Source organism: Alternaria novae-zelandiae (assembly GCF_023758075.1).
Source record: "Alternaria novae-zelandiae strain BMP 2774 chromosome Unknown scaffold_9, whole genome shotgun sequence".
In the NCBI taxonomy this organism is placed as follows: Eukaryota; Fungi; Ascomycota; class Dothideomycetes; order Pleosporales; family Pleosporaceae; genus Alternaria; species Alternaria novae-zelandiae.
The window spans coordinates 1,346,197-1,366,918 of record NW_026056969.1 but is presented as its reverse complement, the minus strand read 5'-3'; the positions used below and the strand labels follow the sequence as shown (position 1 = coordinate 1,366,918).

The 20,722-nt window shown below is 52.0% G+C and overlaps 6 protein-coding genes across 6 annotated transcripts; 3 read left to right on the top strand and 3 right to left on the bottom strand.

The window, feature by feature from the left end:
* Positions 1-763: 763 nt before the first annotated feature.
* J4E88_005353 (uncharacterized protein) lies at positions 764-3,094 on the top strand (the record flags this gene model as incomplete). The annotated part of the gene is made up of 4 exons (XM_049398993.1): positions 764-771; positions 819-1,269; positions 1,429-1,978; positions 2,415-3,094. The coding sequence occupies 4 exons, from the start codon at positions 764-766 to the stop codon at positions 3,092-3,094; spliced, it is 1,689 nt and encodes a 562-aa protein (XP_049255673.1).
* A 568-nt stretch (positions 3,095-3,662) lies between these two features.
* J4E88_005352 (uncharacterized protein) lies at positions 3,663-5,447 on the bottom strand (the record flags this gene model as incomplete). Its single annotated transcript, XM_049398992.1, has 4 exons — positions 3,663-3,739; positions 3,787-5,096; positions 5,146-5,410; positions 5,444-5,447. The coding sequence occupies 4 exons, from the start codon at positions 5,445-5,447 to the stop codon at positions 3,663-3,665; spliced, it is 1,656 nt and encodes a 551-aa protein (XP_049255672.1).
* A 334-nt stretch (positions 5,448-5,781) lies between these two features.
* J4E88_005351 (uncharacterized protein) lies at positions 5,782-6,725 on the top strand (the record flags this gene model as incomplete). The annotated part of the gene is made up of 3 exons (XM_049398991.1): positions 5,782-6,054; positions 6,107-6,310; positions 6,360-6,725. 3 exons carry the CDS (start codon positions 5,782-5,784, stop codon positions 6,723-6,725), a joined length of 843 nt encoding a protein of 280 aa, XP_049255671.1.
* Positions 6,726-7,379: 654 nt separating this feature from the next.
* Positions 7,380-7,782, bottom strand: J4E88_005350 (uncharacterized protein; the record flags this gene model as incomplete). The annotated part of the gene is made up of 2 exons (XM_049398990.1): positions 7,380-7,589; positions 7,678-7,782. The coding sequence occupies 2 exons, from the start codon at positions 7,780-7,782 to the stop codon at positions 7,380-7,382; spliced, it is 315 nt and encodes a 104-aa protein (XP_049255670.1).
* Positions 7,783-8,428: 646 nt separating this feature from the next.
* J4E88_005349 (uncharacterized protein) lies at positions 8,429-9,598 on the top strand (the record flags this gene model as incomplete). Its single annotated transcript, XM_049398989.1, has 1 exon — positions 8,429-9,598. The coding sequence occupies one exon, from the start codon at positions 8,429-8,431 to the stop codon at positions 9,596-9,598; it is 1,170 nt and encodes a 389-aa protein (XP_049255669.1).
* A 124-nt stretch (positions 9,599-9,722) lies between these two features.
* J4E88_005348 (uncharacterized protein) lies at positions 9,723-12,214 on the bottom strand (the record flags this gene model as incomplete). Its single annotated transcript, XM_049398988.1, has 2 exons — positions 9,723-11,625; positions 11,688-12,214. The coding sequence occupies 2 exons, from the start codon at positions 12,212-12,214 to the stop codon at positions 9,723-9,725; spliced, it is 2,430 nt and encodes an 809-aa protein (XP_049255668.1).
* Positions 12,215-20,722: the final 8,508 nt, after the last annotated feature.

The following is a 20,722-nucleotide window of genomic DNA, read 5'->3' as shown; positions in this document are numbered from 1 at the left end:
CACCCACTTTGCAAGTTTCTAGTTTGATGTAGTCTGCAGACCCATTCGGGTTTTTTTCTTTTATGAGGTGTGGTCGTTGGTGTATATCTAACCCAGCTACCAAGTATCTCCAGCTTCCAGCCAGCCACCTGCAGTCGCGCTTAGTGCGACAATCATCTACCAATAGCCAGTCCTTCCTGTGTTGCGCGCCGCCTACGCCTCATCTCGGTTCCCCAGACCAGAATAGACCACACCTGAGCGAGCGATAATGGAGAAGCGGGGGCTCAGTCCCGGGCACGATGCTTTCTCCATCCCGATAGTCCTTGAGATAAATGCATGCGACAGCATCGGCACTCATTGAGCCCTCCGACCGCCCTACTCTTGTTGTCGTGTTGCATACGCCCACAGTATTACATGTGCAACACCCCGCTGAACGCTAGCACTATGGTGTCTTCCTAATGACCTTGGGCCGCGTCGCAATCATCCTATGCTCTCAAAATTGTACCCTCCTAGACTCACGACATTGCGATAACGATGGCTTCTCGAGGGATTCAGTCGGCTTATTCCTCACGGGATGTTTCACCAGAATCACGTCCTGAACCCTACGATCCCTTCCGCACAGAAACCGATCCTATCGAGCTCTCATATCTATCACGGCTGTCGTCAGATGGTGGAGAGGCACAAATACCTCACGCAGAATCCTTGGGTCAGTCTCACGATGAGGGTGCAAAGAGTGGGTTGCGAGCGGGAGCCTACTTGGGCCTACCACACGGTGACAGCCGGTATGAGCCGGTGGGTGGAGAACACGATATCTCGGGCCACTCCATACGCTCAGCGAGAGAGTCTATGTATACTTTAAACTCGCTTTATCATAAGAAGACCATGGATGCGGATACTCAAGCTCTCGTCGACAGGAGATCTGGCGAATTGGTCCAATGGCACATATACTGGACAACACCGGCTCTCATAGTGGCACTGTTTATGGCTGGGTTCGCAGCGGCAGTGGGCCATCACTTGTTTTACATGCATCTCAATGGGCAGCCGGCCACCGAGCAGCTGAAGATGGTGCGATATGGTACAGCTTTGGCCTTTTTCGTGAAAAGTACACTGGTTGGAACTGTCATCATGTGCAACCGTCAGCGCATATGGTATACCTTCCGACGAAAGGCGATGACGATCAACGGTATTGATGGCCTGTTTTCTGCAACGGAAGATCCGACACAATTTTTCCTCAACTGGGAGATGATCAGAAATGGCAAGCTTGCTACGCTCATGGCTGCCTGTACCTGGGTAAGCCTACAAATCTCTCACAGAAGACAGAAGATTTATTCTGACCTATCCAAGTTACTACCACTTGCATCCGTCATGTCCCCAGCCTCACTAACATCTGAGCTAAGAACGTTCAACAACACTGCCAGTTGCTCTGTAGCTACCCTAAATTTCACCCAGGAGTCTACATACGACTTTCGGGACATGAGTAAACTCTGGCAAAAGAGCTTGAATTTCTATAACACCACTGAGCCAACCGAAGAGGAAAGGAGAGATGGAGAAGTACATCCCGCGGCAACTGGTACAGGAAGCTTCTTCGACTACTACGATCAGCCGTCCAAGAACGCGCGCCGCTTGGCCTTCAGTAGCGTGTACATGCAGAAGCCACAGCCTCGCGAAAACGCTTCTACCGTATTCTGCGGATCGGGCTGGAATTGTACATATACAATAAGCTTCGTGGGACCCGGCTACCAATGCGAGGATGTCAACGATACTGATGAATCCGACGCGCCATTCGCATTGTCTGAACTGGCGCCGAATGGAACTCTGGTATATAATGCTGATGTTGATCAAGGTGATTACGGGTATCAAGATCCAGTGAATGGTACAGGGTCTTTAGGCGTATTCGAGAATGAACCAAACCTATGGATCGGTTACGCCGTCAATACCTCCGAGCCGTACTCGCACGATGCGGAGCCGGAGTACAAGGCCAAATGGGGAAACGTACATGGTAAGTACTGGCCGCGCGAACCAGATATAAGAGATACACCTCATACAAGAAAAAACCTGAACAGGTCTAGAGCCTACATCAACGCCAGGTCACCTATCTTGTAGGTTTTCATATTGATGTAGGCTGCAGGCCTGTTTGGGTTTTTTTCTTGGTTGACGTGGATATACTGACTTGTTACGTCTGTCTCTACAGAGCCAAAGATATTCAAATGCGTCATGCACTACACCAGATATACTTTCAACATGAGCTACAATCCCAGACAGTCCGCAACCCGCTGGGAACGAGAATTTCTACGTCCGGTCATCGAAGGGTAAAGTAGCCGCCACAAACAGCTGTCAAGATATCTTGCTAACTTATTACTAGTATGTAGGCCCCTTGCTATGCTTTGCTAACGCAGTTCTAAGACATCTTATTATTCGTGCTAACAGCTTTTTAGACCATCCCATCAAGCCACAGGAAGATGCAGAAGAATACAAAGTTACAGCTTCCTTCCATACCCTCGGTTCACTCCTCCGACGCTTCCTGCGTGGCAGAATCGAACAGCAAAAGATCCTCATCACGTACTCAGATCTGTCTGAGACGCGATTAGTCAACAGCAGCACCTCGTACCCATTGGTGGATTTGAAGACAGAGATACAAGACCTTTTCGAAGACATACTCATCACTCTTCTCAACGACCCAAATCTAGTCGTGGTCCAAACCCAAGAAGTGCCCTGCACAAAGTCACGCACTATGATGGTATACGTGTATTACAAACACTCTCTCTGGATCGGATATGCAATCGTTATCGCAATTACTTTCGCTTTCATCCTGGTCGGCGCGTGGTCGCTCCACATGAACGGGGTGGCTTCGGATGTGCTCTTCTCTCGCATCATGGCTACTACCCGTAATCCTACGCTGGATCACTTGAGCGTTGGCGCGTGTTTGGGTGGGGATCCTTTTCCTAAGGAGTTGGCAAAGACGAAGTTGCGCTTTGGTGTACTCCTTGAGGATGATCCCAGGGAGGGGCCTTTGGGCAAGGTGGAGCATTGTTGCTTTGGGACTATGGGCGAGACGAAGGAGATTGTCAAAGGTGGTACGTATGCGGGACTGAAGGAGTATAGGACCGATGCATGATTGATGAAGCATGTATGACTCTATAATGGAAGCTGCCGTAGGTAGCACGCACATGATTCTCCAAATTTGATAAGTATCCCACGCCAACCTAGGGAAAACCTGAACAGCTTAGAGACTACGTTAACGTTAGGTTATATACTTTGCAAAGTTTTAGGTTAATATAGTCTGCAAGCCTGTCTAACTTCTTTTTTGTATAAGGCGTACCTATCCGGTCTCCCATAGAATGCAAAAAGAATGGGTGTACACAATCTCGTACACGCATACTTTTAGCATTCTATGGGAGACCGGATAGGTAGCCTGATTAATATGGAAGCGAATTACTGTGTACCGTGTACCTCCTTCATACCGCAAAATAATGCCTACTATTCCTCAATCACTACTGTGTAGCTCCGGGCTGCAGTGATATTCTTCCTGGCATTTATCAACGACCATCTCACACTACGTGGGTAGGCTCAACTTCTAAAGAAAGAAGAAACCTTGAGACCGTCCATCGGTTTCACCAAGACCATCCGGTTGTGTCGGCATATGTACGGCGATAGAAAATGTAACATGGTTGTGGCCCGGATCACTACGACTGCTGACCCATACCCAGGCCTAAGAACTCGAATAGAATAGGGTTACCCGCAACAGCGATATACGCAATACCTGGTAATGATTAGTCGTCGATTTACCATTGATAGCATATAACATACCCGTGTACACAATCAACTTCGTGACGACCTCAACGTCATAGCGCACTCGCGGTGTCGTAAGCTTCATGAAGATCTCTCGCTTCTCGTTCTCCTCCTCCGTCGGGCTCTGCGTGAGCGTGTGGACATCGCCAGCGACGTCTGTATCGCTCCTCGGGGGAGTAGACGTATTGTTCTCGTTTACATGCACTTCACCCGTGCCCATCATCTGCTCGTACGAGTGCACCCTAGACGCCATCGGTGTAGGCAGCAGACCTGCGCCAAGTAGCGGTTCCCCCTTCTCGATGTTGGGTGTATCAAGGACTGCTGGGCCGGGTATCCAAGCGGAGTCTTCGGGTACCGTACCATCTAGCGAGTTGACACTTTCCCGTCGTCGGCGATTTCGGTAAGCAAGCGTCTCGTAAGCATCGGCAGCAGACTGTGGCCCAACGGATACAGACCGCTTACGTGGGTGGGCGAGGTTCTTCAGCATATGGGGCAACTCTGATGCAGGTGGAATGACGTTGTCGTCATCAGCGAAAGGCTTAATGGACTTGTACTTGGACGCGTTGAGGAAAAAGGCGCGGGGCATATTCCAACGGGCCTGCTCTAGAAGACGGAAGATGGGTGGCAGGATAGTAAACAAGGCAGGCTTCATGGTCGCTCTCCAGACAAAGATTACTACAACACCGAGTAGAATGCGGATTGTTGCCTTCAGCAGACCCATTTCTTCCAGGTCAAATGGAACAGATGAGGGGTATGCATCTTTCAAGGCATAGCCGGTCTGAGCGTAATGCCACGCACCAAGATTGATCCCAATGACCACGCCGGAGAAGGATACGCTATCGTCGTAGCATGGACAGTCGTCGGCAGGCTCCGGATGGATGCGGACCAGGACGCACACGACCAAAGTTGCGACGAAGATGTCCATGTAACTGCCACTGAAGACGAACGAGTCCATCCAGTCCCCGCAGACCAATTGGAATGCCGTGATTAAAGCACCCATTATACTCCCGACCAGGACATCCAGAAATCCGTGCATGCCGCAATACAAGCGCCCCGCAATGATGGACAGGGCGTAGAAGTAGAACAGCGCCTGTAAACCCGCATTCCAGTTTGAATTGTCTTGCTCGGCCGACTGGCGCAACGTGTATATGGCATAGAAGGCGACCGATACCGCGTTGGCAGAGTGCGACGAGGGGAAGCCGTATTCGAGCGCAGCGGACCCGGACATGGATATACGGGCAAGTGGGGGTGATAAGGGCCTGGGCAAGCAGAGCATGTCCTTGAGGAAGCCCGTTCCGTACACACCGGCTGCAAGCATGAAGACAGTTCTATGTACGTCAGACGTCGCACGATAGTGAGAGACAGCTTCTGACATACGCTCGGCCAATGCTAGTGTAGCCGCACCAGAACTGGATGGGCAGGAACACCATGAAGAAGGTATGTGTGCCGAGGTTGGCAGTGTAGGCAAAGTAGGAGTCGAGGGCGGGCGAGCGCATCTTGTCCTGCATCAGGGCGAGCCAGGGCGTCTCCCAGCGCACAATGGGTATGAGGCGGTTGCGCAGGGCATTGCGCCATCTGGGCAGGCGTTGGGCATAGTGATCGTGGCCCTTGTTGCCCGCGTCCAATTTGGGCTCCGTGGTCGCTGCGGTGTCTTTGGGCGCATCATGTCGCGGACTCATGGCAGCGGTCGCAGAAAGGGGGTGGGCGAGTTAATCGAACGTGCATGTCCAGCGGCAGCGATAGCGTCGTGGAGTAAGACGAGGCTGTGGGCTTGGATGCATGCCACCGATCGATAGACATGGACAGGCACGTTGCAACTTGGCGCTAGCTTAGCGAGCCGCTGGAGACGTAGCGTGGTTGCCATATGCGACCGAGCCCTCTAACAGTCAACATCCACCTCTCTTAAGCCTCGACCACTCGCTCCCCACACCAACTCCAACACCATCTTCCTTCTCCGTATTGATAACCTCGTCTGAAACAGGACACGACTACACATCCCGCACACTTCCAAACATGGCCACCGCACCTTCCCAGAACTACGACTATCTCCGGCGCAAGCAGAGCACAAAGGCAGCCGTTTCATCAATCACACCAGTCCGCAGCCACGCCCGCACACCGAGCGAGCGCAACAGCAATGGCACCGTTAGCTCATATGGAACCACCAACACGCGCGACACAGCCATCACCGAACCTCCAGCCTACTCCAAGAAGCTCGTTGTTGTCGGTGACGGTGGATGCGGAAAGACATGTTTGTTGATCAGCTACAGCTCCGGCAACTTTCCAGAGGTATGTACCACCAGCAGAAAAGACATGTCATGTGATTCTAATGCGACTGCAGAAATATGTACCAACAGTCTTTGAGAACTACATCACTCACACTCCTCATCCTCCCACAGGCAAGATGGTCGAACTTGCGCTGTGGGATACCGCTGGACAGGAGGAGTACGACAGGTTGCGACCGCTCTCCTACCCAGAGACAGATGTCATCTTCGTTTGCTTCGCGATTGACTGCCCCAACTCACTAGAAAACGTCATGGACAAGGTAAGATACTTCGATGCACATAACCCATGCATTGGCTGACAACATCCAGTGGTACCCAGAAGTTCTCCACTTCTGCCCAACAACGCCCCTCATGCTTTTGGGCCTCAAGTCCGACTTGCGCAACAAGAAGAACTGCATCGAGCTACTCAAGACACAAGGCCTGACGCCCGTCACATCGGAGCAAGGTCGTGCGGTTGCAAAGAAAATGGGCGCTGCCTACATGGAGTGCAGTAGTAAAGAGCAAGACGGTGTAGAGGAGATCTTCGACATGGCCGTCACAATGGCCGTCGGCGAGGAGCACAAGGAGCAAGAAGAGCGCCGTGTCGGTACAGCGACCTCATCAAGAGGGAACACGTCGTCGTTCCCTGCTGGGGGCGGTAAGAAGAAGAAGCGCAGCGGCTGCAAGGTCCTATAGTTTGTTTGTGTCTATCGAGAGGAGAGCATATCGAGATTCACGACGCTGGACGACACGATCAAGATGTTTAATGACATACGGCTCACCTCCACCACTGTCCGGGCATGTTCGCTTCCTCTTAATCCTAGGGAAGTCTTTACATGTACATGGCCGCCTGGCGTTTGGGTTTCCTTTTTGGCATGAGAATGGACGCAGCGATTCCATAGTCCACAGTAGCAGCATTTTCTTTCCCTGTATCTGTATTCGGTATTCTGTATGTATGCATGGCGCCAGTGGGCGATCAAATTTGCCTGCGCCGGGGAAGTAAATCAAACATATTTCTGAAACCTGTTTTTCTCCAAGTTGATCGTCGCTAGCCGATGACAGAACTCGTGTCCCTGACCGCCTTCATAATTGCATTCGCCCAAATGTACATGGCACGTGAAATGGTGCATATCTTAGTCTCAAGTATCATGCATACGTGTATCTTCCGTGAAAGGTACAGTATAACGTGAAGTCTGCAATCCCCCGGTGTCGCGCACTGTGCCACTGACTCGCTCTGGGGTATCATTACATCATAACCATTAACGCCATGGTCTGTTCGACGGCTGGCCGTGCACCACCGGGCGCGTTGTTGTTTATCGCAGGCTAACAAGGTTGCCTCCCTGCCACCGCTCATTTCCTTTCCTGAGGCACTTCCGTCTCGCCTTCATGTTCCGTTGCGCCCTCCTGTGGTCCTTCTTGTTGCTCGCTCGGGTCCTTAGCCATGACGTTCTCAAAGTGACTCCATAGCGACTCGACGGGTGCGAACTCGTTGCCGACAGATGTGACTTCTTCGAGCGAACGGTTCAGCTTGTTGATGTTTTGTAGGACGACTTCTAGACTCTGGCCGTTGGTTAGTATAAACCGGTGTAGAAGCTGGGACTTAGAGGGTTGCGATGCGCTCCGTGGTGGATTGGGTGGGTGCACGTACTTGGGCAATTTCAGTGACGAGCAATTCGCGCTGTTGCTCGTAGTATGATTTTGGCGGCGCGGTGTCTTGACCGTTAGTCGACGCGGGAAAGTATGGCGGTGCCATGTTTGGTGTTCTTCCAAGGTTCCGTGTCGTTGCGATCACTTGACACAACGAAAAAACCTGAACAGGCCTGCAGCCTACAATAGAACGACAGGAAGCAAACAAGAAGACGCCGCGTCAATGTAGGCTCCACGGTGTTCGATATATCTTGATTCGGGTGCGCTGGGCGCTTACTTGGGTTCCGGGAGCCGTTTCGTGACGCCGGTCAGACGCGTTAGGTAAGCTCTCCTGCGCTAGTCGACGTCCGGTCTAGATCCTTCACCGCACCACTCATGTCCCATGGAACCAGCTTTTCTCACCCACCAACGCGGGTAATAGTGGGTAAGGCTCAAGCTAAAAAGTTTCTTAAAGCTGCGGTCTGAAGCTCCTCGTCTCTCGTTTTCCATCCAAAGTTTCCGACATCCAGTCCCCCACGGCGCGATCACCGCCGCGATGTGAGTCAGTAATCCCTTTCCTTTACTCCTAGCTACATGAAGATAAACCTACATCTGTCAATCCGCTGAGCCCGCCGCGATGTAACATCGACGGTGGACGTGAGGATCAATTGTATTCACTCTCAGATTTTAGCGCTAGCCCAAACAGTCTTTCACCGCTCTTATATACCTCAAGCAAAGACTAACGAAGGCCTTGCTCCAGACAATCGTATACTATGGCGGCTGCCCCAGCCCCCAAACAGATCCAAGAACCCTTCCCGATATCCCACGTCGCCGGCCGCTACCTCCTCTTTGATGTGGACGTTATTGCGCACTGCCGTCGCACGCACAACATCTGCGGTCTCCTCGTCGGCACGATACCGAACCTCAGCCAGCAGAACGTTTTTCTGGGCATACCACTTGAACTCATGCCGGAAGAGGCTCGGGTACTCGTCGATAAAGGCGCTGCGTATCTCGTGGATGATGCGCAGGCACATCAGAAGGCTTTTGCGGAGATGAGCCGCGAGGACAGGCTGAGGTATATGCAGGAGATGGATAAAAGGGGCGAGGATGTTACTAAGGAACAGACTGAGCTGGCGGAGAGGCGGAAAGAGAGGGCGTTGGAGGCGAAGGGGCTTAAGAGGGAGGAGGTCGAGAAGAGTGGTGCTGCTGCTAGCACTGCTTCGGAAGATACTCTGCAAGGAGATGACGACAGTCTCGCGAGCTCGGGTCTTGGATTCATCATGAAGGGATCAAGCTTCTCAGACTTCTCGGCGCCAGTGAAGCCAACCAAGACCACAGTCACCTCCAGCCCCGCTAGTTCAGTGACTGATAGCTCGGATCTCGGTAGCTCTGGTCTAGGCTTCATCATGAAAGGCTCCAGTTTCTCAGACTCCTGGGTGCAAATCAAGGCGCCCAAGGTGGACTCAGTCGAAGAGGTCTCGCTCTTCGATGCCGCACCCCCTTCGCCTGCACCCGAACCAGCTGTTCCTATCCAGGCCAGCGCGCCGAAAGGTGTTGCGGCCCAGAAGCACTTCGTCACACCAACAACTTCATACCCACCTCTACCAACCCCTGCCAAGGACCCGTCTGTCCCTCCACCAGCTGTACCGGACAGCTACCCGCTGTTCCGCTACCTACACTCCAAGGGCTACTACCACATGCCCGGTCTACGCTTTGGATGTCACTACAACGTGTACCCAGGCGACCCCCTTCGGTACCACAGCCACTTCGCCGCCACTGGCTTGGGCTGGGACCAGAAGTTCGACTTGCTGGATGTTGTCGGTGGAGGACGCCTCGGCACAGGAACAAAGAAGGCCTACATGATCGGTGGTGAGAACCCCGAGGTAGATGCCAAAGAGAACGAGTCCGTGAGGGCATTCTCTGTTGAGTGGGCGGCTATATGAGTGCTGCGTCACTACGACTGCATACATGGATGTTACGACTTGATGAATACAATGCATAGACAGAAGAACAATGATGAGCCTTTGTTCAACACACAACTGATTGGATTTTATTTTGTGACGTTGACTAGAACTCCAACGCAGTCGCTGTGGCCTGCCCTTCCACTGCCCTCTGCTCTGCATCGTCGCCCTTGGGCCCCTTACCCTTCCTATACACCCTCGCATCTCTAGGATCGAATCCGCCATTTCCCCAGAGCGCCCACTCAGGCGTCTCGTCACCAACATAGTCTTCTGGTCTCCAGCCTACTACTTGCCCTTCCTCCATCCTCGTCCCTTGTACCTTACCCTCGTAGAGATCAAAGAAGCGCTCGAAATCTATTCTTGTCGCCCACTTGCCGTTCTTCTTGAACCTTGTGCGGTCGGCTAGCAAGATACAGCAGGAATGCGCATGCTCGGCACCGATGCCATAGGTCAGACCGCGGTTGTTCAACTCCTTTTCGAGTTCCGTCACGAATTCGGCAACTTCTTCGTAGAAGGGGACATTTTGCATAGTGAGACCTGCAGACCCTGCAGCTGAGGTACCGCAGTATGTGACGCCTTTGACTTCGACGAAACCAGGCAATGCACGTTCGACGAGGTCAGCGTATCCACGCACCTCTTCGGCCATGTTGAAGCCTTTGACAAGCGTTAGGCGGAAGACAGTGCGTTGCTCGAATCGGCGGTTGCGAAGAATATCTAGACAAGCACAGAAGCGCTCCCAGAAGTCCCGGTGTAGGGGTCGATCAATCTTCCGAAGACTGTCTTTGTTTGATGCATCGATGGAGACGTAGAGCTGAGTTACTGGGATCAAAGAAGCTAGTTGAGCTGGGTGCTGAGCGTTACAGACGAGGAATGTAGAGATGCGATTCTGGTGCATGATCCCGAGAAGCTCGTTGATGTGTGGGTAGAAGATTGGTTCGCCGACCAAACTCAGGGCGCAGTGACGAATGCGCATGGCTTCGCTGAAACGCTCGGCTCGGACACCGGGGATTCCCTTCATCATCTTAATCTTCTTGTAATGTGCTGCCGTGATGCCGTCGAATATCAGATCCGGAGCATCGGTTATCCAGCGCCACGTGGTGCCGACAGGATTGGTGCCGTGTCGCCAGCAAAAGACGCATTTGTTGGAGCATGAGAGGGACGGGGTTGCTTCCATGCATAAGTGAGAGGCGATGCCGTAGAAGGAGTACTTGTAACAGGAGCCTCGGCCTCGTAAAGCAGATTTAGTCCATCGGCAGATCTTGACTCCCGAATGAGAGCCGATGATGCTGTAACCTTGCTTGGTAAGAGCGGCATACGTGGGAGAGGTGGTAGGAACCATCTCCTTAGGAGTCTGGCGGGATGCGGGGGCCTTGACTGGTCCAGGGGCGGTTGCGGAATTCTTGTAGGTGGTAAAGTCGACCGGGATTGGAGCATTCACCATGGACCCTAGGTCCTCAACATCGTCTACGCGTGTATTTTGGTCGTTCCCATCCTCTAGATCCTCTTCGTCGCTCTCAATGGGATCTCCACTACCCGGGACACCGTCACCGAGTCCTCGTCCTTCGGCGATCTCCACAAGCGCGTCCTGAACGCCTATCCTCCAATCTTGTAGCATCTGCTCAGCATCGCTCTTGACGTCGGCCATACCAAGTGGGTATGCTCTCTTCCTGCCGGTCAGCCGGGCCATCCACTTGTCCACCTCTCTCGACTGGCTGCAGAAGCCCTCTTCTTCAGTCGGCCATCCTTCTCTATCGCCGAAACCGAACACGGCGTATCCTAGCAAAGCGCTCAATGGCGCCGTATCGATCCTGAAGTCGTTGTGCGTCTCTTGCAAGCTCTCTACGAAGACGTCCAAGACGGTGTCGATGTTGTACGTGGGTACGAGGATGATGTAGAAGTGCTTGACGTTCGCGTCGGTTTTCGGTGGGCTAATGAAGTAGTCGTCGTGTTCGATGTAGGATATATCGAGCGTCTGGGGCTCTAGGAAGGACTCAGATTGATCGCATCCCCTGCAACGTGGAGCAGAAGGTCAGTCGACGCCTCAAATATGTCGTGCATGCCCAAAACGTACCTTGTCCATTCGGCCAGGACTTGCGCGAACTGCGTAGCGTAACGTTCAGTCGTCCCAGACAGCGATTGGAAGAAGATCAAGGGCTGGATTTTATCCGTCTTATGGTCAAATGCAGGAGCTGCGACCACCTTCTTCGGTACCTTCCTGCCTTTTACTCTTTTGGGGCCCTTCTTCGTCTCGGCGACGGCAGCCACTGCCCTTGTATCATCCTCGGCGTGGTTATCGACATTGAGCTTGGATGAGTCGAGTGTCGTGGTGTATTCGGGCAGCCATTCGGGTTTGAGCTCGACGGCGGTCTTCGGCGAGGAAGGAGCGGGCGATACAGATAGCTTCTCTCTCTGGTCGCGGTCGCGCGCGTATATGACAAGGCGCGCGATGGTCGCTACTACTAGTGCAGACAGTAGGATGGGGAGCCGATGCTCGTGCCATATGAGGAGTACCTCTGCGGCGTGATTAGCTAAAAGCGTACGTGCTGAGCCTCGTGACCTACCAGCTGGCAATTGGTCCAGAAGCTCGAGTAAAGCCATGGCGCTGCTCTCGACGTTGCGCAGGCGTTGTCCTTGGGGTACGAACTTTTGGCCAGCCACTCGCGTGGGGTCAATTACCTAGCGCCAGGTGGGGTTCGTGGCTTCCGCGCTGGACCCTGCACCACAGTCTACCCTGAAGGCATCATCGTGCTCTCGCGCATCACCCTTTTACTACCACAACAGTGCATCGTGTGTTTCGCGCAGATCCATGTCCATTGCCTTGTTCGCGAGTCCTAGTCATTTTCCTGTTGTGGATACGCTGTCGGCTTCTTCATGCACTCTCCTCTTGCCTACAGAGCCTTCCGTACTCTCCTTCAAGAAGATTGTCAGCGACATGAGCTCAAAGATGCTGATAATAATTGAGAGTAGCCCTGGTGCTATTGAGTATACATGTTGGGTCGTGGTTCTGACTCGCACTATAAACCTAATTCATTACTTCCTTTTTCGCCTCTCGCGTTCATCAAGCATCTCTGCCATGCAATCCTCAGGTTCATGATAGATTGCACAGAAGACGAGTTCAAGTTCCTCATTCTACGTCATGCCTCTTTCTATACTGCCAACTTATACGTTCCATCATTCGTTACGAGTCTGTCCTGAAGACCGTTGTTCTCTTCTCTTTGTCCTCCGTCAGAAATACTATTGAAAAACTTCTTCCGTGGACTCTCGTCAGGGTCACTGGCTCGGATATCTTTGTTCCAATCCATATACTTCCAGCTTGATCAACAGCTAGTAAGGCAATATGTTCTATCCGGACGAAGGAGTGAACTGGTGGCGAATGTCGGGAAGCGTACATTTTGCGAGTATCCTGTGCACCAAAAGCTATTCGCAGGCGAGTCTCGCAAGTCAGTGCTTCTATCCTAGCAGTAGTCCTCTCATCTCAAGCTGACCAGTTCACGTTCCAGTGGCTGTTTGGTGGTGCACTTTTCACTTCGCTAACACGCCAGTACTCGACCATACGCACCCAAAGTTTTCAAGTTATTGCGCTTTCACTTTCACTTCCGCTACGTCACTCCGCATTTGCCCGGCGCCGTGGACCCGAAATCACGCATGCTTGGCGTTGTTTACAACTGGAGTTTAGAAGCTGAACTTAACAAAATTGCCCGCACTGACAGTGGCAGCTACTACTCGACTAATAGCAACAACGCACCCTTTAGGCCCAGCCTCCCCGTCATAGCGACGATCACTTGAAAGTTCATCTGTTCAAAACTTCGACAACACTAACCATGGTCGGTTTCAAAAGCTTCTTGTCTGGGAAGTCATTTCGCCGCAGCCACGACGGCGACCGCGCCACATCAGAGCCCAAAAACAGTACGAGCAACGACGCCGGTCTCAGCGCTGGAATAAGCAGCAATAGCATTGCTCAAAAGTCGGACGACAAGCGCAAGGAATCTACACGTCTTATCGCTGGCTTCCAGAAGGTCTTCGGCAATCATCGCCGTCGTGATCATGTTTCCCCCATGCCTTCTGAGCCGGCTACACCTGATTCTACTCCCAAGAGGCTCTATCGATTCCAGACGCCTAAGCAAAAAAAGGTCAGTGTTGTGGGCGAAATCTGAGAGAAGATGTACTGACCTCCGAAAAGCATGCGTCTCCCACCCCATCACCACTTTCGACGACAGATAACACAATATACGAGTCCGAGGCTACCACATCATCCCATATGGTCCCTTCAAGTACCCCACCTACAAGCCCGTTGACCCCACTTGGCGATACGCGATCCGCGATATCAGTCCCCAATGAAAGTCAAATTGATGTTACACATATCACACCACTTGTGAAGTTCTCGATCAACAATGCCAGGCCTACCATCGAGACGCCCGCGGAAACTGGTCTCAGATCCGACAACGAAAAGTATAGCGAGGATAGCCCTGTACTTCGGGCGGCCTCCCACCCCGCCACCGTCGACGATACCAACGTCAATTCTGATGCTCGCACGGACAAACTCAAGGCGGCCATAGAAGGTATGCGTGCGGCAGAACAGCTGCTGAAACAGCGCCATACTACTCTCAAACCACAAGCAAATACCGGCAAGCGCGTGAAGCCTTTGGGTACTGTCGGCAACAATGTAGGCTCAAGAGATGGTCATGGCATAGCTCGTCTGCCGAACAGTCTTTCTGCGCTCAACCACCGCCAAACCCATCTAAGAACCGCAAATCAGGCTATCGAAGCTGCAAGAAGGCGCCAGGCTATCAGATATCTCGCTTTCTACGCAGCAGACGGCTGTCCGACTAACATCGAAACCATCGATCGTATCAATGCCCACTTCCATCTTCAAGCCCGCCACGTCGATGGTGAGATACCCGACGCTACCTTCGATGTCAATGGCGTACCCGTCCGCGCCAGCCAGATGCCAAAAGGTTCTGTTGAGCGCAATTGGATCATACGCTACAACGCTGTAGTCAACAATGCCGAGCTAGTCGAACGCCGACTCATGAACAGCGAAGACCACGAGATGATTGTCGCGCAGCTCTTCCCTGAGGAACGCGGCCACATACTGAAGCCAGAGCATTTCGAGATCTTCATGACCGGTCTTGGTGAGGAGGGCATCCTCACAAAAGCGCAGGCTAAGTCCATCGCCACTGTCGCCGTCAGCAAAGAAGAGTTCGACAAAGGCATACACTACGTGGGAGCTACCGGCAGCAAACACGCTCATCGTCGCAACACCACTGCAGCAGCCATGTTCGACATTCCCCAGCAAGCCAGTCGAAGTACCGCATCCTTCTCATCTCGCCCAGCCAACGGTCAGAGTCAACACGAGCTGTACTATTATCTCCGCATCCTAGTCGAAGCCGCAGTCTACAGCCAAAAGTTCTGGAAAGGCTACTTCTTCCCCAACGCATGGAACAAGCTCAAGAACTTCTACGACGCTCACAAGCTTTCGCAGGAGGACTGGCTTCTACCTCCTCATCTGACAGACTATAAGCGCGACTGGACACATCGTGAGGTGCGGCTCCTACAGCGCGGTCAGCTCATCTGCGATTTGCTCAAACAGTACGAGGCGGGCGAAGTAACAGACTTCGGTATCATCCGCGCTACTCGTGCGACGTTCGTCGGCATCCCGGCTCAACCTTCATGGTGTCCCGAAGACCTTGAATCATTCCTCTACCACCGCATCGCCGACTCCGGTCTTACCGTCTCCAAGATCCCCGAAATTCTCGTTCTACATCCAGAACACGACATGGTGTTTTCCAACTACCGGCTTCGTCAGCATGTCATGAATGGGCTTCGAGAGCGCGCCGATCAGTTTGAGAAGGAAGAGGCGGCCCGGCTGAAGGAGATCGACAAGAGTTACATGACGTTTGAGGAGGCTAAGAAGAAGGAGATGACGAGATGGGAGAGGATGAAGACGGGACTGAAGAAGGCGTTTGGGAAGAAGGAGGTTGTTGTTCCTTTTGATCCTTTTGCGCCGGAGCATGGGTCGGGGGAGCAGAGAGAGGGGACGGTCTGAGGGTGCTTATGTTCTTGCATTTCGATGTCGGTTTCCTTCTTTAGTAGAGTCTGTCTGAATGATTGAGCGTCATCTACTTCGTGGGGGATGAAATCTAGAAGTGTGCAGTAAGTTTGACATAGATAAATATTACGGTTGGAAAATGTGCAGTAAGAAGAAGACACATCGTATTTGATGCACAAAGAGGCAATGTAGCCAAAGCTCGACGCGTACGCCGATTATCGGCTCGTGATTCTCCTCTGCCTCGGCCTAGATTGTTCATTATTGCGTCAACAGGACAAGTGGCATCTCTTTAGAACAGTTCTGGTATGATTTGTTGCTATTCTGAGCTGTTAAAATTCTTTCTGCTCTAGCTACATTGATGTCTCAGTCTGCCGAATTTGCGGTGGCATGTAGAACGAACCAATGCATTGGTCCACCTGACCGCAAAAGTGCTTGATCATGACAACCGAATTGAAGTCAAACTAAACGATATTTGACATCAACACCTTGCCTGCGCCTTCCCTTTTCAATCTCAACTTTGGTATTCGCAGTCGTGCTACATCTCTACCGACACTGAGCGTAACTTGCTCAAGACCCACTGTCTAGTTGCCCCTCACTCCACTGCGCAAACGCATCGCGCCACTCCCTAGAGTGCCTCTTGAAGATTTCAGAGCTGAACTTCATCCCATAGATCGTTTCTGCCAGACAGATCTTGAGGGGTTCAGGCCTTGGTCCGTCGAAAAGAACTATGATCTTCGGACATACCTCGCAACGTTCCATCCAGCCTTCGCGTGTAGGGTATATCGACTCGAGAGAGTACTCTTTCCACTTCCGCCCTGCAATTCTTTCGCGTTCTGATGTAACATCTTCAAGCCAAGAGTCTACGGCTGTGGCCGAATGTTGGTCGAATGCGTCAGCAAGCTGTCCAATCCGTACCCCATCCTCTGCCTCAACAGTTACTATACGTCGAATCCAGTCGTAGGGATCTGGGACATCTGCATAATGAACATATATCCCGAGGCTCTTGCAAGGAGGTTGCGTTGCGTACATTGGCCGGACCAGGGAACTCAAAGATCCCAGCGTAACAAATGGGGACCGGGTTATATAGTTCGGGCTAGATAAGAGCTTAATCTCAAGCCTTCCGTCAATTTCCTGAGCTCTATCGCCAAAGCAATGGCTTAGATATGGGTTGATCTGGATTTGGCTAAGGTCGAGCCAGCGGTTGTCGGACGCGTCCAGTGGGAAATAAGGAATCCAATCGATGGTTGGGATGTGGGGGTTGATATGGGAGTTCCAATTATTGCGAGTGGCAATGCAAGTCGTGTTCGATAGACATTGAGCTTGAGTGATTCGAGCTGGGTAGACGAATCGGTCCCTTGACCTGAACCCCGGAATTGAACGGTTATGTATGTCCAACTCCAACTCTACAATCTCAGCTTCCGTCGGCTGCATCCAATCTAGATTCTGTGGAATCTTTTCGTAGTACTCGATAGGACCACATGGGTAGTTTTTGCGGTATTGGAATTCCAGAACAACCGCGACACTAGCTCGTAGAGTAGTCGAAACTGCACGAAGAGTAAGCATTGACTCAGGATCCACCAGGTCAACAATCATCTCTAGAATCTCGGCGATGTGCAGTGCACGGTGAGCTTTGCTCGTGCATTGGGGTTTTGGCTGCGAACTTTTCGTCGTGACAGAAGCAGCTCGAATTCCATTATGCCGAGGATAGTTCTTGTTTGCTGCCTTCCATTGGGAAATCAGATGGTCCAACATGCGCAACCGTGATCGTCGCCATTCTTCAATACCGACCTCTAGTTCGCATCGAGGTCGGGGAGGTGGCTTCGGCCATGGTATCTGTGGAGGGACGCGATGTATGCCGTTCTCGATATCCGCCTCTGCTTCCCGGGCGGCTGTAAGCTTGCGGTATCTTCCGCGACGATCCAACAACTCCAGAGGTGTACATTCTGGAAACCATTTCGCGATTAGAACGTCATCGGGATGCAGTCCATCGTCGTCGTTGTCATACCTCTGCTGTACGCCTTCGTTAGGCATATTTGCGGTGGTCATGTTGCCGCAATTAGGGGTCGGGACAGGCTTCTAAATTCTGAATAAGGAGTTATGAAGTTGCAGGAAATGATGGAATTTATGTGTTCCAACTTCGCAAGGCAGCGGGGGCACGGGCCGCATCACGTGATCTGCGCCTGCCTACCTAGGCAGCACTAGACTCAACAGTACCAAAACACCACTTCAGGCATCACCTTCCCGTGACTGAGCTCGATGCCATGTCTAAATATAAAGGCCGGCATATCTCTCTGCCTTCCATGCAGCACCCTACCAAAGCCATATCGCCATGGCTTCCACTACCCCCGATCCAGAATGCGCGCAATACCATCCGTACGACTCACTGATCGCAGAACACTTTCCGGACCAAGATCTTAGTATTCTGCACGCAAACAAAGCTCAGTTGGGCAGCGTGTATCTCCTGGCCCTTAAACTCGATCACAACTGAGTACATCATCAAACGACATGGCCAGAGCAACCGCACCCATCTTTGATGCCTGGAGTGGAAGAATGGAGGCGAGCGCTGCTGCACACAATCGATGCGCGTTTGCAGCTGTATTCCAACCATACCCGGTCCATGGGCGCTCCACCGTCTGGCACTACTCGTGAGCTACAGCCAGGCGATCTATCTTTCTCCGCTCGGCGTGTTTTCGACATTGCTGAATTACTGGAGATGATACTTCGGTATGCAAGCACGGACTCACAATACGCAGCTTGGAACGTTGATGTGTCCTGGCGTCGGACGATTCGCTACATTCTCGAGTCTCAGTATCACAGCCATCATCCTTGCCCTCCAGTGAACCATGGGCAAACAATTGACAGGGAACTCTCCTGGCTATAGCCCACTGAACAGGAGATTATCGACATCGAGCACGCGATCTTGTCGCTACGGCAAGGGATGACACCTCAGGTCCCCAGGCAATACTTTCCTGCCAAAATCTTCCAAGCGCGCAACATACCTCAGCTATATTACGACAACATCCGAGATTCATATGAATACATCAGGTACAGTCTTCCAGGCATGCTGCCACAGTCTGATAGTCCAAGTTGGCTCGATCTGAGCCAGTTCAGCTTCAATCCGTACTTTCTGGAGCTATTTCCAGAGCGAGTGCGGCTACATCTTGGCAGGTGCGAAATCATACTAGGTCCATGTTCTTCCGAACAGCGCGTTTACAAAAGACCTCTTCCACAGACAGCTTTTGATGAGTTAATCAGCTCTATGTTTCATACAGAACCGCCCTGCAAAGCTTTGGGTATCTATCTACCACGTCGACGCGCACCAGTTCTTAGATTGGTTGCTAAAATTCGCGATGCTGGGGGGATCCGGATTGGTCAAGTCTTACGTACGCTCGAGCAAAACGCGGATGATGCACTTTCTTGCTGGAAAGACGGGGTGAAAGACTTACGACGGAATATTGAGGGACGAGATTGGACGGCGTTCACTAGGTGGGATGAGAAGCGACATGCAACTGACTTCGAGGCGTATCCCAAGTTCATGATTTTCCTCGAATCAGACGAGATCGCGAGTACTACCATCGCCAAACGATTTTTCCCTCGTGGCGATGAAATTAAACAAATGCGTCAAGAAGAATGGTATGGAGAGTTGAACGAGCACGGATCTGAATAGTGGGCCACAATGACTACTTGCTAAGGGCCCATTTTTGGACAATAACAAGAACGTCAAGCGACCGGGACGCGATGGAAGATTCCCCATATCTTAAGCCTGTCGTATCTGTACGCGGCTCCTTGTTTTGTAAAGAACTAATTACGCCTGCCCGAAGTTTACACACACGTGTATCTCCATCGACAGCGACATCGACTTTCGTACACTCGTTTGACACCGAAATCAACCGCGAGTACCTCCCGGCACTACCCTGCTTCTTAAGCTATAGACGAATTCAGTACACATTTCCAGCAAACATCCCGTGCCTACCAGCACGCAGTCAGGCGATTCACACGTGCACATCAAGCGCTCATACTGCTCACCAAAAAAGGGCCATGGCCCTTTCGCGCAAAGCATCCAATCACACCATTCCTCCTCAGCTGCGTATGCAGCCAAGACGCAGCCTGACAGCCTCTGCCCTTTTCACTGTCCTGCTTAAAGCGGCGCGAGGCTTTGTTGGATGCAAGTATGTATTACCGATAGATCCTGCTGGCATTTCCCACCAAAATTCCGCGCTTCGCCTACCACCACCGCCTCAGCCTTCCTGCGCTGCTTTACGACTGCCAACACATCGGCCTGAGTGGCTTGCTTCGCCTCGACGCTTTCAGTTAGGCACGCTGCAGCCAACGTCTGCCTTGCCAATCATGGACGATTTCCCGGATTTTGGGTGAGCTTTTTTTTTTACACTTGCTAACAAAAAGGGCGCGCCGAAGACAGCAAACGCCTGCAGCCGATTGGTCTGCAACAAACCCGGCAACTGCGCAACCGTACGAGCCAGTCTTGTTGCCTTGGTCTTCATCACTCGACGCTCTTCACTTCAGTCCGGGTCACTGCTATGATGGCATGCTTTCCAGTGAACAGATGCTGAGCGAGTCTCATTTGGGCTGGTCCAACTTACACACATCGACTTGGGAGTTAGAGAACCACGGAGTCGTAGGTCCCAATACTGCACTTCGATATGTCATGAGCGGAACAGATGCAGTCATTCATGATTCAAGCTACACTGATAGGTTAGTATTATCAGATTCCACGGATGAAATCGACTCTAACTTTGTCCAGCAACCTCATCAATACTGATGCAATACATGTTGGCCCAGTAATCGAGCCCATCGATACTCCGTCTGCCAACTTCGAGAAACAGCAACTGCAGACACAACATGGCAATTACGAATGCGCGATAAATTCATGCGAGTTCCGCTTTGATTCACACCAAGTACGGAGGGATCACATGCGAAAGATGCACCCGAACACGTTTAAATGCGATGAATGCATGTTCGTAGGCAGTAGTGCATACGAGTTAGGACTGCATGCTTTGGACGAAGGCCATCTTTCCTTCGTTTGCAAGCACGAAGGT